The 15,970-nt window shown below is 41.7% G+C and overlaps 2 protein-coding genes across 6 annotated transcripts in view; one reads left to right on the forward strand and one right to left on the reverse strand.

The window, feature by feature from the left end:
- Positions 1–15,970, reverse strand: part of LOC148890081 (uncharacterized) — a 36,151-nt gene that overhangs the window by 5,257 nt on the left and 14,924 nt on the right. For 2 of the 5 annotated variants that reach the window (XM_089010144.1, XM_089010145.1), the window contains one exon: positions 13,473–13,584. The exons of the other annotated variants lie outside the window; for them this stretch is intronic. In XM_089010144.1, coding sequence (XP_088866270.1) covers positions 13,473–13,584 — 112 coding nt within the window. The remainder of the gene's footprint in view (positions 1–13,472; positions 13,585–15,970) is intronic. 5 annotated transcript variants of the gene reach the window in all.
- LOC148890082 (myosin heavy chain, fast skeletal muscle-like) lies at positions 164–15,061 on the forward strand. Its single transcript, XM_089010133.1, has 41 exons — positions 164–232; positions 348–395; positions 479–689; positions 781–924; positions 998–1,154; positions 1,392–1,419; positions 2,143–2,254; positions 2,343–2,435; positions 2,537–2,600; positions 2,687–2,785; positions 2,875–2,978; positions 3,116–3,254; positions 3,715–3,833; positions 3,911–4,060; positions 4,147–4,317; positions 4,390–4,696; positions 5,022–5,092; positions 5,179–5,266; positions 5,357–5,474; positions 5,563–5,686; positions 5,783–5,919; positions 6,062–6,317; positions 6,396–6,638; positions 6,717–6,893; positions 6,999–7,144; positions 7,206–7,296; positions 7,386–7,775; positions 7,870–7,996; positions 8,172–8,290; positions 8,366–8,562; positions 8,643–8,826; positions 8,912–9,077; positions 9,495–9,619; positions 9,696–10,004; positions 10,177–10,380; positions 10,469–10,594; positions 11,289–11,459; positions 13,166–13,270; positions 13,591–13,686; positions 14,688–14,819; positions 14,933–15,061. The coding sequence occupies exons 3-41, from the start codon at positions 486–488 to the stop codon at positions 14,951–14,953; spliced, it is 5,814 nt and encodes a 1,937-aa protein (XP_088866259.1). The 5' UTR covers positions 164–232; positions 348–395; positions 479–485; the 3' UTR covers positions 14,954–15,061.

The raw sequence follows: 15,970 nt of genomic DNA on the forward strand, positions 1-15,970 counted from the left end.
TTTTTGTCCTAGAGAGGAATTTGGGGGTTTGTTTTCTTTTCAGATGGCATCCCCACCTCATCATCACAACTGGTGCAATGATGAGGTGGGGAAGCCATCTGATACCATTCTTCCAATACAAGCTCATTGACCTAAACTGGAGAGCTGCTCCTCCTTGGTGGCCACAGATAACAGTATAAAAGTCCAACACTCAGGCTCGTCCAAAGTTTGGACTGATAGGCTGCCAACCAAGGTGAGTGTTTTATGATTCTGTTACAATGAATTTTTGACAGATGGGGTCAAGATATTTATTGAATATTCACAACCTAAAACTTATTTGGAACTTATTCTGATTTGATCTATTACAGTACTTGAATATCTGTAGTACAAAGCAGCTGCATCACTGCAGGATAAAGGTGCGTTCGTAATGATTTGACATTTGAGTGATAAATCAATAAATTATATTCATCCATTTGTGTTTTTTACTTTTATTACTCAGAGGCACCATGAGCGGAGACCCAGAAATGGAGTGTTTTGGCCCGGCGGCCATCTACCTCCGCAAGCCAGAACGAGAGAGACTTGAGGCTCAAAATACTCCCTTTGATGCTAAAACAGCCTATTTTGTTGCTGAACCCACTGAGATGTACGTGAAGGGCAAACTGCTGAAAAAAGAAGCAGGCAAAGCCACGGTAGAAATCAAGGGTGGGAAGGTAAGCAGATGGTTGACTCAAAAAAAAAGATGTAAAGCCTTCATATACTCATTCATTTCATTCTTCTTACTTTTTTTTTGTTCTGTGACAGAATCTCACCGTCAAAGATGATGACATCTTCCCAATGAATCCACCCAAGTTTGATAAAATTGAGGACATGGCCATGATGACCCACCTCAGTGAACCGGCAGTGCTGTATAACCTCAAAGAGCGTTACGCGGCGTGGATGATCTACGTGAGTCAAAACTATTTGACACCCTGAGTTGCTGAAGGGTGTGCATCGCTAATAAGCCCTTCTCTTTCAACAGACCTACTCAGGGTTGTTCTGTGTCACCGTCAACCCCTACAAGTGGCTCCCAGTGTACGACACAGTTGTCGTATCAGGATACAGAGGCAAAAAGAGGATTGAGGCTCCACCCCACATCTTCTCCATCTCCGACAACGCCTATCAGTTCATGCTCCAAGGTATCATTTAGCATCATGTCAGAGACAGAGTCTGTCTCTGTCGGGTGGAGTCCTTGTAGTGTATATCCAAAACATAGATTTTCTGGTGAAAATTTACAAATTATAGCCTTGTGAGGTATCAACCCAACAGCAATAATATGCGACAGAAGTATCTTTTACAAGGATATGTCGATTGTACAACCAATAAAGCACAATGTTATTCTTGAATTCACCTGTGAAACCCCATTCTCTCGACAGATCGGGAAAACCAGTCCATTCTTATCACGTAAGTGGCTTTAAAGACCTTATTTTGATTTCAAAATATCAGCGATAATTCAGATGATTTTGGGCGTTTGCTTGAAAATACAATCTTAAATTATGAGCACTTTATGCTGGCAGTAAATTCAATTTGACTCGCTTCACAATAAGCAGCAGTTTGGCATAAACAAGTCTTCCATCTGTTCAATGCAATTTACTATTTAAATTGACTCTTAAACTAAGCATAAAACAAGGAAAATCATCGTATGGATTTTAAAGAACAACTTGCATTAAGAGCAGCCTACTAGCCGCGAGCTAACATGGATGGAAAATACCAATAACATGCTAACGTCATCATTGATAGTCAAAGTGCTGGGATTTGGGTGGGCAATGCGGTATAAACCCCACATTCATTCATCTAATTCCATCTTTCATCAATTACAGTAAAGTCTCGTTATATCGATATCGGATATATCGATAGTCCCGGTTATATCGATACTATTTCTATGCACGCACGGAGAAAATTACATGCAAACAGGGTCGGATATATCGATAGTCCCGGTTATATCAATACTATTTCTATGCACGCACGGAGAAAATTACATGCAAACAGGGTCGGATATATCGATAGTCCCGGTTATATCGATATTTTTTCGGACTCCCTTGAATATCGATATAACGAGACTTTACTGTATATGGAAACTGTTGTCCAACTTTTGTCTCATCCTATATCTGAACATCTTTATTATAGCGGAGAATCCGGTGCAGGAAAGACTGTGAACACCAAACGTGTCATCCAGTACTTTGCAACAATTGCAGTGGCTGGAGGAAAAAAACAAGAACAATCTGGAAGCAAAATGCAGGTAATAGCATCTTTTGCGTGTGTGTGTGTGTGTGTATATTCTTGCTATGTAGAAAATACAAGTTGAAATCATGCCTGGTTATTTTCAGGGCTCGCTGGAAGATCAAATCATCGCAGCAAATCCCCTGCTGGAGGCTTATGGTAATGCCAAAACTGTGAGGAATGACAACTCATCGCGCTTTGTAAGTTCTTATCCGTAAAAATAATTTCTCGATATAATAGACACTGTTTTGAAAAAAGTTTAGTGGCCCCCTTTCGATATTCTACTTTCATTCTCCTGTAGGGTAAATTCATCCGAATCCATTTTGGAACAACGGGAAAGTTGGCCTCCGCAGATATTGAAACATGTAAGGTTCTTTCATCCACCGTCCAAATTGTTTGATGACGGGACTGAACTATTTTGAACTGGCTTTATTCTTGCCTTGTTATGCAGACCTGCTGGAGAAGTCTCGAGTGACTTTCCAGCTGTCTGCTGAAAGGAGTTACCACATCTTCTACCAACTCACAACGGGACATAAACCCGAGTTGTTAGGTTAGTGGCACTTGGACCTGAGTTCTTTGACGATCCTTCGATCTGAAATGTGTACAATGAACTAAATCAGAATGACCAATATTTTCCAGAGGCTCTGCTCATCACCACCAACCCTTACGACTATCCCATGATCAGTCAGGGTGAAATTACTGTCAAGAGTATAAATGACGTTGAGGAGTTTGTCGCCACAGATGTGAGTCCTATAAATATTGCATCAAAGATCTTCACGATACGAGCAGAAGCACCCTTTTGGGATATCAAAGACATCCTCAAGGCATTCCATCATGTACAGGAAAGATAACTCATGCGGTTTTGTCATTTGTTGTGCAGAGTGCCATTGATATCCTGGGCTTTACTGCGGAAGAGAAAATAAGCATTTACAAGCTCACTGGAGCCGTGATGCATCATGGCAATATGAAATTCAAGCAGAAACCACGAGAAGAACAAGCAGAGCCTGATGGCACTGAGGGTAAATGTCTACCGTTGACGGTTTACCCAAGCAAGGACCCTCAAAACACAAATTCTTTGTAAAGATGGCCGCCAGGACTGTACATAATCAATCACTTTCATATTTTATAATAAAAGAAGGAAGACACAAATTAATTGAATGGATTTGTCAAAGCTCAGTCCAGATGATGGTGAAATATAGTTTGAGGCTTCCACAAAATTAGCAGCATGTCCACCGTCATTTCTGCAGTGTGTTGAAGGGTGTGTTCAAACATTTGGCCGCAACTATGCTGAAACTGTTTTTTTCATTCCTGTTACGTTCTACAGTTACATTGTGTCTGAATAGATGTTGATGGCATTAGAAGGGATGTCTTTCAGAGGGTTCTTTGCATAGTCTGCAGCACTGTGGCGTGCACCCAAATGTTCGCAATAGATCTTTGGCACTCGATATGATAATCTTTTGTGCTCTCCGTTTTCGTCAGTGGCCGATAAAATCGCCTACCTCATGGGTCTCAACTCGGCCGATATGCTCAAGGCTTTGTGTTACCCAAGAGTCAAGGTCGGCAATGAAATGGTGGTCAAAGGTCAAACTGTGCCCCAGGTAATTTTGAGATGTCGACGTCACATTCAAACAATGATTTCCGAGGAGCTTTCGTGATGATATTCCTTGACTTCTAGGTTCACAATGCCGTGATGGCCCTTGCCAAATCTGTCTATGAGAAAATGTTCTTGTGGATGGTGGTCAGAATCAATGAGATGCTCGATACTAAGCAGCCCCGCAACTTCTTTATTGGTGTCTTGGATATTGCTGGATTTGAAATCTTTGATGTACGTTCACACCAGATAAGCTCTTCTACTCACCCAGAAGAGAAAAAAACAAAACCTGATCCATTTTCTTTGCATCTCCTTTTTAGTTCAACAGCTTGGAGCAACTCTGCATCAACTTCACCAATGAGAAACTGCAACAGTTTTTCAACCACCACATGTTCGTCCTGGAGCAAGAAGAGTACAAGAAAGAAGGAATCGAGTGGGAGTTCATTGACTTTGGCATGGACTTGGCCGCCTGCATTGAGCTTATTGAGAAGGTAGACACGAAAAACAGCTTCTCCTTGAAATAAATAAGTAGATATAACACCCATCGACCAATGTCATTGCAGCCAATGGGCATCTTCTCCATCCTTGAAGAGGAGTGCATGTTCCCCAAGGCTTCAGATGTAACCTTCAAGAACAAACTGTACGACCAGCATATTGGCAAGAGCGCCCCCTTCCAGAAGCCAAAGCCCACCAAAGGCAAAGCCGAGGCCCACTTCGCCCTCATCCACTACGCCGGCACTGTCGACTACAACGTCAACGGTTGGCTCGACAAGAACAAGGACCCCCTGAATGACTCAGTCGTTCAGCTCTTCCAGAAGTCCTCCATGAAACTACTGGCCTCGCTGTATTCATCTCACGCAAGCACAGATGGTACCGATTTCCCATTCTGTAATCCAGAAGTCAGATGCTTGTTTTCGGAATATCAAATAGATGCAACTACAGTAAAGTCTCGTTATATCGATATCGGTTATATCGAAAGTACTGCTTATTACGATACTATTTCTATGAACGCAAGGAGAAAATTTACATGCAGCAGGATCGGATATATCGATAGTCCGGTTATATCGATATTTTTTCCGACTCCCGAGAATATCAATATAACGAGACTTTACTGTATTTGTCAGAGGAGGTTCTAATGGCAACAATGCAATCGTAAAAAAGGATCAGCATTGAGACATGTTTCAATATTTTACAGATGCTAAAGGTCCAAAGAAAGGTGGCAAAAAGAAGGGAGGTTCATTTCAGACAGTGTCAGCCCTCTTCAGGGTAAGATCAATTTAAAAAAATGTAACCAAGTTTCAGAAAAGGAAATCCAGTCAATGTCCCTAAACTGCCAAATCATTCAACTCCAGGAAAATTTAGGAAAGCTGATGACCAATTTGAGGAGCACTCACCCTCATTTTGTGCGCTGTTTAATTCCGAATGAGACAAAAACGCCAGGTGGGTCTCAACTTCTGCCATCACTCAACTCACAGCCCTTCCATATTGACTCGTCTTTGGATTTCATATCCGTCACATTTACTCTTTAAGGTCTGATGGAGAACCACCTGGTCATCCACCAGCTGCGCTGTAACGGTGTGCTGGAGGGCATCAGAATCTGTAGGAAAGGTTTCCCCAGTAGAATCCTCTACGGTGACTTCAAGCAGAGGTACTTTAGCTTTTCAATGGACCAAAAACAGTGCAACTACATTGTTTTTAACATTTTCTGTTTGTTCCCACACACTGAATTCTTACAGATACAAAGTATTGAATGCTAGCGTCATTCCCGAGGGTCATTTCATCGACAACAAGAAGGCCTCGGAGAAACTTTTGGGCTCCATCAATGTTGATCACTCACAGTACAAGTTTGGCCACACCAAGGTGAGCTATGCTCACTTAGCAGAACTTTTTCAGTATGATTAAATATTTTTGTAGTTTAAGACATAACGAAATCTAAATCTATAAACCACTCAACAGGTGTTCTTCAAGGCTGGACTGCTGGGTACGCTGGAGGAGATGAGAGATGAAAAACTGGTTGAACTTGTGACCATGACTCAGGCTCTGTGCAGAGGCTACGTCATGAGACGTGAATTCGCTAAGATGATGGAGAGGAGGTATATGATGCACTTGATTTCAATGAATGTATGGATATTCTCAGAGGTTGAGAGGTTTTCCCCCTCGAAATTGCGATCCTTAGCTCCCTCATATTTCAAAAACACTAACATGTAAATATGATTTATTATTCTCCGTTGGCAGAGAATCTATTTACTCCATCCAGTACAACATCCGCTCATTCATGAATGTCAAACACTGGCCATGGATGAAGATCTATTTCAAGATCAAGCCTCTGCTGAAGAGTGCAGAGACTGAAAAGGAGATGGCCCAAATGAAAGAGGACTTTGAGAAAACCAAAGAGGATCTCTCCAAGGCCTTGGTCAAGAAGAAGGAACTGGAGGAGAAGATGGTTTCCCTCCTACAGGAGAAGAACGACTTGCAGCTCCAGATTCAGTCTGTATGTGAATTAGGAGGGGATGCATTCATAGAGGACAGAAATGTCGATTTTTTAAATTTTATTTCATCGTAATTCCAGGACAGCGAAACCCTTGCTGACGCAGAAGAAAGGTGCGAGGGGCTCATCAAAGCCAAGATCCAGCTTGAGGCAAAGGTCAAAGAGGCTTCTGAGAGACTGGAGGATGAGGAAGAGGTGAACGCTGAACTTACAGCCAAGAAGAGGAAGCTGGAGGACGAGTGCTCTGAGTTGAAGAAAGATATCGATGACTTGGAACTTACCCTGGCTAAAGTTGAGAAGGAGAAGCATGCCACAGAGAACAAGGTTGGTGTCTAATTTGTCTGAAATGGAGTCTCCACTCTTCGCAAATCACTAAATCCAGATAAACCGTGTTTTTTCTAGGTGAAAAACCTGGTCGAGGAGATGGCTGCTCAAGACGAGACCATAGCCAAGTTGTCCAAGGAGAGGAAAGCCCTTCAAGAGGCCCATCAACAGACCCTGGATGACCTTCAAGCAGAGGAAGACAAAGTCAACACTCTGACGAAGGCTAATTCCAAGCTGGAACAACAAGTGGATGATGTGAGAAATGTTTTCATATTAAATGCGCATTAAAGTGTATGTTTCAAGTTGCAGTGTAAAAAAATTCTTCAAGCTTGTTGTTGACACAACATATGAACTTGTTAGCTCGAAGGATCTCTGGAGCAAGAAAAGAAGCTCCGCATGGATCTTGAGCGCTCTAAGAGGAAGCTGGAAGGAGATCTGAAACTGGCCCACGAAACCATCATGGATCTCGAAAATGACAAGCAGCAGTCTGAAGAGAAAATCAAGAAGTGAGAATCACTAAACTGACTTTCTCATATTGTTTCAAACTAATTTAAAATGTGTTTTTAGGAGGGACTTTGAGATGAGCCAACTTCTTGGCAAGATCGAGGATGAACAAACAGTCGGGATTCAGCTTCATAAGAAAATAAAAGAACTGCAGGTCAATTGCTTCAGTGGGAAGGATTTGGTGCCTTCCATCGGAGTTTGTGACCTTGTCACACACAAGTAATCATTCAAATCCAATTACAGGCCCGTATTGAGGAGTTGGAGGAGGAGATTGAAGCCGAACGGGCTGCTCGCGCCAAGGTAGAGAAGCAGAGGTCTGATCTCGCCAGGGAACTTGAGGAGATCAGTGAGCGACTCGAAGAGGCCGGAGGGGCCACCTCGGTCCAGATCGAGATGAACAAAAAACGCGAGGCCGAGTTCCAGAGGCTGCGCCGCGACCTGGAAGAGTCAACTCTGCAGCACGAGGCCACCGCCGCGGCTCTCCGCAAGAAGCAGGCCGACAGCGTGGCCGAGCTCGGGGAGCAGATTGATAACCTTCAGCGCGTCAAACAGAAACTGGAGAAGGAGAAGAGTGAATATAAGATGGAGATCGATGACCTCAGCAGCAACATGGAGGCCATTGCAAAATCCAAAGTAAAGTTCAGAAATAGTGAAGAGTCAAACAACCAATTTTTGGTCATTGGTTCATTCCCATCGTGTCATCTAATCGTTTGGTTTATTTTCACAGGGAAACCTGGAGAAAATGTGCCGTTCATTGGAAGATCAATTAAGTGAATTCAAGTGCAGGCATGAAGAGCACGTGCGTCAATTTAATGACATCAATGTTCAAAGAGCAAGACTGACGACTGAAAATGGTGAGTCAAAATGGAACGCAATACACAATGGTCAGTGTTGCATCAAAAATGAAAAGCAGATTAGCAACTCTGTTCAGAAGCCTACCATAATAAGATGGAATATTATACATATAAAATCAAAATACATCCACTTGAAATTTTTGGAGTGGTCCAACCTTGTTTTTCCTTCTTCAAGGGGAAATTGGTCGTCAGCTGGAGGAAAAGGAATCTCTTGTTTCCCAGCTTACAAGGAGCAAGCAAGCCTATATTCATCAGATAGAAGAGCTTAAGAGGGCCTTGGAGGAAGAAACCAAAGTACACAGCCGCCATGTTGTCCTGAACTTATCGTAAAGTATTTCTTGCCGATTCATCAATTTTTGTTGTTAAAAGTCGAAGAACGCCCTGGCCCACGCAGTCCAATCCTCCCGTCACGACTGTGACCTGCTCCGAGAGCAGTATGAGGAGGAGCTAGAGGCCAAAGCTGAGCTACAGAGAGCTATGTCCAAGGCCAACAGTGAGGTGGCTCAGTGGAGAACCAAATACGAGACGGATGCGATCCAGCGCACTGAGGAACTGGAGGAAGCAAAGTAAGACATGGCCAATGGAATAAAAATGATCACAATGATCAAAGCGCTCCATCATGAAACCAACTCATGTGCCTTTGTAGGAAAAAGCTTGCCCAGCGTCTGCAGGACGCCGAGGAGTCCATCGAGGCAGTCAATTCAAAATGTGCCTCTTTGGAAAAGACCAAGCAGAGGCTGCTGGGTGAAGTGGAAGATCTGATGATCGACGTGGAGAGAGCTAATGCCCTTGCCGCCACACTTGACAAGAAGCAGAGGAACTTTGATAAGGTCAGCTTATACTTGATCATGCAACATATGAGGGATTTTATGTTTAGTGTGACTGAAGACGCCACTTTGATTTGAACGCATTTAGATTCTCGCTGAGTGGAAGCAGAAATATGAGGAGAGCCAGGCCGAACTGGAGGGAGCGCTGAAGGAGTCCCGTTCCCTCAGTACAGAGATGTTCAAACTGAAGAACTCTTATGAAGAATCTCTGGATCACCTGGAGACCCTCAAGAGGGAGAACAAGAACCTCCAACGTATGATATATTTTTTGGGATTTTGTACTCTTTTCTTCGTTATTTGGATTGGATTTGTATTGGATTGTATTGGATTTGCCTTTATTAGTCTCTCAGTGGAGAAATTTACATTTCACAGCAGCAAAATTATGAAATGAATGAATTATGAATATTATTTACAGTAAAGTCTCGTTATATCGATATCGGATATATCGATAGTCCCGGTTATATCGATACTATTTCTATGCACGCACGGAGAAAATTACATGCAAACAGGGTCGGATATATCGATAGTCCCGGTTATATCGATATTTTTTCGGACTCCCTTGAATATCGATATAACGAGACTTTACTGTATTTTGCTAGATACCACCACGATTGCATTTGACAGATTATTTGAGGAATTTGTGAAATGACTGCTCTTTGTTTCCCCACCAGAGGAAATTACTGATTTGACTGAGCAAATTGGAGAGTCGTCAAAGACCATTCATGAGCTGGAAAAGGGCAAAAAGCTGGCTGAGACTGAAAAAGCCGAAATCCAAACAGCTCTTGAGGAAGCAGAGGTACTCAAAATGGCATTTGAGCTTGAGCAGGGTCAGAAATCTTGATGGTGCTGAACAATTTCTGAAACCACCACAGGCCACACTGGAGCACGAAGAATCTAAGATCATTCGTATTCAGCTGGAGCTCACCCAAGTCAAGAGCGAAATCGACAGAAAGCTTGCGGAGAAGGATGAAGAGATGGAGCAGATCAAGAGGAACAGTCAGCGTGTGATCGAAACCATGCAGACCACTTTGGATGCCGAGATCAGGAGCAGGAACGATGCCCTGAGAATCAAGAAAAAGATGGAGGGAGACCTGAATGAGATGGAGATTCAGCTCAGCCATGCCAACCGTCAGGCAGCTGAAGCCCAGAAGCAGCTGAGGAATGTCCAGGGACAACTGAAGGTACAAGATAAAATGGAAACACATTTGTCCAGCAAAAAAATGTGGCAGGTGGTGCTTTCGGTTTCTCGCCTTCAGTGGGAACTTGCTCGATTCACCTCTTTGAACCAGCGTTGTATACAAAAATAATGTTTGCTCAGCAAAAGCTTGACCGTTATTATTGACTCCCATCCAGGATGCTCAGCTGCACCTGGATGAGGCTCTGAGGGCTCACACAGAAATGAAGGAACAGGTTGCCATGGTGGAGCGCAGGAACAACCTGATGCTGGCTGAGATCGAGGAGCTACGAGTTGCTCTGGAGCAGACGGACCGAAGCCGCAAATTGGCTGAAGCTGAGCTTATTGATGCCAGCGAACGTGTGACACTGCTGCACTCTCAGGTACAAAGCACACTATCGTACTTATCGTTGAAATCGGTAAGTCGTTACATGTTGAAAAATCAGACACTGTGTGCTTCCTTTTATCCAGAATACAAATCTTATAAACACCAAGAAGAAGCTAGAGGCAGACCTTATTCAAGTTCAGGGTGAAGTGGAGGATTCTGTCCAGGAAGCAAGAAATGCTGAAGAAAAGGCTAAGAAGGCCATTACTGATGTAAGAATCAGTTTTTAAGTCATACAGTGTACTTATAATTTCTCTTTCTAATGTGTCCATAGTCTTAAAAAAATTACAGTTGGCATCATTTTAGTCTTTGGCGAAATTCATCCCCCTTTTCATTGCAGATACAGTAAAGTCTCGTTATATCGATATCGGATATATCGATAGTCCCGGTTATATCGATACTATTTCTATGCACGCACAGAGAAAATTACATGCAAGCAGGGTCGGATATATCGATAGTCCCGGTTATATCGATAATTTTTCGGACTCCCTTGAATATCGATATAACGAGACTTTACTGTATATGCAATGTTGTGATTGTTGATTACAATGTTCGGGTTTATGCTAGAATCATTTTTTTAGAATTAAAATTGTATGGCCATCGATATGAGTAACTGTGAAAGTGTTGAAAAAAACAGAAGAGCCGTTTGTTTTCTATTACTATCCAACCCTAACTACCTTACTTTGTCATTTTCCACTTTTGCCATTCCAACAATAACTATTGTACAAAATGTGGTCATCAGATACTGTATACATTGTTCAGAATAATTGAAAATTGAAAGAAATTATAATGATTGATACCTAAATGGTCTTAAATTTACAGTAAAGCTGGACACCTATTTAATTCTAACGTTGGTGCTCATTTGCATATAACTCTTCTTAAAATGCCATGCTATGCCATGTGTAGGCTGCCATGATGGCGGAGGAACTGAAAAAGGAGCAGGACACTAGCTCTCATTTGGAAAGGATGAAGAAGAACTTGGAAGTGACAGTCAAAGACCTGCAGCACCGTTTGGATGAGGCCGAGACTCTGGCTCTCAAAGGGGGCAAGAAACAGCTCCAAAAACTCGAAGCTAGGGTAGGTTATGTAATGTTGATATTCATTTTCAATTTGAAATGATTGACACCATAACATGCGCGTGTGAGGGGAAATAATTCAATTACAACTGCCACCCAGATTCAGATGTTTTATTTGCATATATGTTTTGATTTTGGGCAGGGTGGGCTATCAACTCATTTTGAATTCTCACTATAACTCAACTCAAGAGTTTCATCACAGGCAAATTGTTATGTGACCAACTCAAGGTCAGCCCTTCGACTATTAGTCCAAAATTGTATTGTTGACTTGTACATTTTTTTTTTACACCACTTAAAAAATATTACAAAGAATTGTAATACGTATTACTCTGGCACCCCATTGCAAGCCGGTCTGCACTTTCAGGCACATTATACAAATAAGTAAAAAAAAATGTACAATTGATCTCAGGTTGGATATATTCACAACAGGCTAAATTTAATCTCAACTATTGGCACATAGTCCTTACTGGTTGCTTCCACATTTGGTTGTAAAAGCACATTCAGCTTTGGAAAAAGCGTTCATAAATCAAGCCCATTACCAAAATTAGCACACTCACACGGGAGGTCCTGTCAGCCACAGTTCAAGCCCAGACATTTTTGTGTAGTCTCGCCATAGTTTGAGCCAACTGGTCAATTTGCGACACATGGCAGCGCACTGAGCCACGCCCCTCTAAAAACACATTCCGCAACTGCGCAGTATTTTATAATTATTTTATATTAAATTTTTTTTGTGGTTGTTTTTCAAAAACTTTTCTAATGTGCTTTAAAGGAGAACCTACGTCACTTTTTTGTTTCTTAACTGACATCAGAAAAATGTTTTATAGCATCTGAAATACCCAAAACACGGAGTATGATATTTTTATTCAAATGCAAAACACCAATAAAAATGACTTAGTGTCCGAAATCTGCAAAAAAATGGAGCTGCGAATTGGGCATTTTCAGAAAGTCCCGCCCCCAATTTGTGACATCACACCAAGACGTCTTGCATTGCTGGAGAATCAAAACAAGGCTTCACATTCGGAGAATATGCTTTCGTGTTACACATCCAGTTATGAACATGATTCAAATAGTTCTGAAGAGGAAAGCATACATGTTTGCAATCGATTAAAGTATTTATTCCGTGTCATTTTGAGGCATCTGGACTGCAATATAGCGTCCCAGAAAAGAGGCAGAAAAAATGGCGACCAGCTCCTGTGAGGAAAGAATCAGCCCGTTTCCACAGGCTGATAAATTCCTTCCATGGAGTTTGGACGCTCTCTCTGGCGGCTTTTGGGTGCAACATGACGTTTTCAGACCAAACAAGTACAGCAAAATACATTGACGTGATGGAAGGACTGCTACAATGTGTCTTTTTTTCGGTCAGGGGCGTTCCTTTAGTGACATCACATACGGACTCGTCACCAACTCAAAAACAAGACTTCCTGAACATTCAGCGCGAGTCTTAAAACGTAAAATATAGCTATATGCGGTGGAATCTTTGTAAAATACGCTCAATAGAAGTCATTTGAAGCCATTTTACAAATTATGGACACAACTTATCCGGAGACGTCGGTTGTCCTTTAAGTGCCTGTCTGAATAATTTAAACGTGCTTTAAGAATGTCAAGCAAAATTAATTAAACCAAAAACATTATATAGTTTTTCAGATGATGTTTTAGTAAATGTTGCCCTAAAGTCTTGCCCAATTTCGGTCTTTTTTCGTACTAAAGGTGAGAGAACTAGAATCAGAGATGGAGGCCGAGCAGAAAAGAGGCGCTGAAGCTATCAGGGGTGTCCGCAAATACGAACGACGAGTCAAAGAGCTGACTTATCAGGTAAGAAATCTCTTCCAGTCGTACAGGCTGCATGTAGAACACGTTTGTCACCTCTAGAGGGCGTAAAATACCTCCCGGTCACAAGGCAATATCTGACCTATAAATAACCACTTGGATCCTGTTTATTAATATGCTACGTTTTGACATTGAGACATACATTAAACACATGATGTGAGAATGTGTGTAGTTATAATGTCTGTACCGTTTTTTGTTCAATATGAAGTCAATATTCTGACTGTGGATGTGTCGTGCTTTGAGCCACATAACTTCTCTTATATGTCCCGGTGGGTTTAAATTTAGACCTTGTCTTCTCCCTACAGACGGAAGAGGACAAGAAGAATATTGTCAGACTCCAGGATCTGGTGGATAAGCTGCAGCTGAAAGTCAAGGCTTACAAGAGGCAATGTGAGGACTCTGTAAGTGGTGCAGTTGAAATGTTTGACCGGGGTTGGGCAAATGTTTGTGGACAAGTGTCATGTTTCTATTTATCATTATTGAATGAGATAACTTGGTTTTGGTCATTCTTTCAAACTGATCAGTGAAATCAAACCGAACCAAGAAAATAAACTTAATCATAATGTAAAAAGACATGAACTCATTCACTGCCAGACGTGCAAAAATGTGTCCACTTGAATTTCAGGACTCACAGAATATTGAGTTTTAGGACTACATACACATTCAATGCAGCGTTAGAATACTTGGACTCTCTTCTTTCATCAGAAATAAAGACTTAATTCGTAAATTATATGAGTCTGGAGTTATATCATCTAAAAATGAGGGCGGCTGTCCAAAATACAATGCAATACATATTGGTTTATATTAGGCTTCAACAACAGCTGAAGCTGGAACAAAAGGCAAATGCTTCCCCCTTGTGGAAAAGAGAAAAAAAAACATTGACAGAGGCTATCACCAGCGCTTAATCGACACCAAAGCATTAAAAACCAAACTCTAACAAATTCTGGAATGGCACTCCACGTCATATTTTCAATTCACAAAAAAAAATTGTGAATGGAAGTGAATGAGTTAAATTACACGCACCTAAGATAATATAGATTATCATGGAACTAAAGTCTTATTGGTAGTTTCGGCCCTATATATATATATATCCCTACTGTCCAGACATGGCGGTGCCGGACTCTGCTATGATAGGTCCCTGCTCTCAGGTTGGGGGGGGGGGAGCAGAGGACGACTCCCTGCGGCTCCACTGATTGTTCCAATTGAATTGTCCTGACTAATAACTGGCCTGATTGCCCTATTTGCTGTGGTATCACCTCATCAACATTACAATAGGAACAACCAGTGGAGCACCCCCCCCCCCCCCCCCCCCCCCGCCACCTATCAGATGCAGGACAGTTAGTGTGTATGTGTCTCACATTCTGATGACATCACAGCACTTTTGGAATGTTGTGCTTTTTAGGAGGAGCAGGCCAACACCCACTTGACCAGGTACAGGAAGGTTCAACATGAGATGGAAGAGGCACAGGAACGTGCCGACATCGCTGAGTCGCAGGTCAACAAGCTGAGAGCCAAGAGTCGTGACTTTGCCAGGGTATGTTTGTTTCATTTCCTTCCATGTTGAAGCTCACACTAAACTCTTGATACTTCACTAACAACATTCAACTTCAATTCACCTATTTCCTCTTTTTTTCTGTTTCTTCAAAGGGAAAGGATGCTGAAGAATGAACATCGGTCACAATAAGACACTGCAAGAAATCATAAAATATGATCTTTTTTTTTGTCAGATGTGACATATGTGTAACAAAATAAAGTTGCCAGCAATCGGTTTCAAAATTGCGTTGTTTTTTTTAGTCAATATTTCGCTAACCTTATTTTAACTATATTGGATGACATTCAACATTCAAATTAAAAATAGAAAAACATAGAGAAGACTCAGTCCATCGTTATAAGGTGATTTAGCTTGTGTCAAAGTGTCAGTTGTATGTATCAAACCTCCGAAATTAACCTGGCCCTCAAGTGTTGCCCATTATCTCATAAAAGACGTTCAGGTTAAGGCAACCGCAAATCTTGCACACGGGGGTGTTAATGTCAGTGACAGTCAAGTGACCTGACAGTTTTTCTTTGTGCATACGTGTGCGCTGTCATGATCCTGTCATGAAAATAGACCCGTTCGTCAACAACTACAATAATAAAACAAAACATGTACTTGTTAAATTTAGTACAGTCAAACCTCGGTTTTCGAACGTCTCGGTTCTCATCCCATTCGGTTTTCAACCAAAAATTTCAGATTTTTTTATGCCTCGGTATACAAGCGAAATTTGGTTCTCAACCAAACTGAGTGCATCTGAATGCATCACTCGACTACCCTGTGCTTCCTTATACGTCACTTCCTTAGATGTCACGTCTTCCTCATTGTGACCGATGCATTAATATTGTTGTTTTATTTTTGCGAAAATGCTGAAATATTTGGTTTAAGATCTCCTGAATAGTATGATTTTAAAGCAAGCAGAGGATGGTTTGAAAAGTTAGTGTGCCCTGCGTTTGCCCAAAGACAGCTGGGATAGGTGCCAACATGCCCCGTGGCAGAAAGATAGAGAGATTTTTATGTACAGATGTTAATATTGATGTTAAAAATTGGTGAAAATAAAAGTTTGTTTTTATAGAATTTTACACATAACCCGCTCTATTATTACGTTTGTATCCGTTTTTTTGCGATGATTTTTTAATTGATTTTAATGGAAA

Source organism: Hippocampus bargibanti, linkage group LG12 (genome assembly GCF_051943395.1).
Source record: "Hippocampus bargibanti isolate YZ-2025 linkage group LG12, ASM5194339v1, whole genome shotgun sequence".
In the NCBI taxonomy this organism is placed as follows: domain Eukaryota; kingdom Metazoa; phylum Chordata; class Actinopteri; order Syngnathiformes; family Syngnathidae; genus Hippocampus; species Hippocampus bargibanti.

Coding starts and splice junctions, on each gene's coding strand:
- LOC148890082 (XM_089010133.1), top strand. CDS start 486: ATGAGCGGAGACCCAGAAATGGAGTGTTTTGGCCCGGCGGCCATCTAC. Junction 8,563..8,642: donor GAGGAACTGGAGGAAGCAAA/GTAAGACATGGC, acceptor GTGCCTTTGTAG/GAAAAAGCTTGCCCAGCGTC. Junction 10,005..10,176: donor ATGTCCAGGGACAACTGAAG/GTACAAGATAAA, acceptor ACTCCCATCCAG/GATGCTCAGCTGCACCTGGA.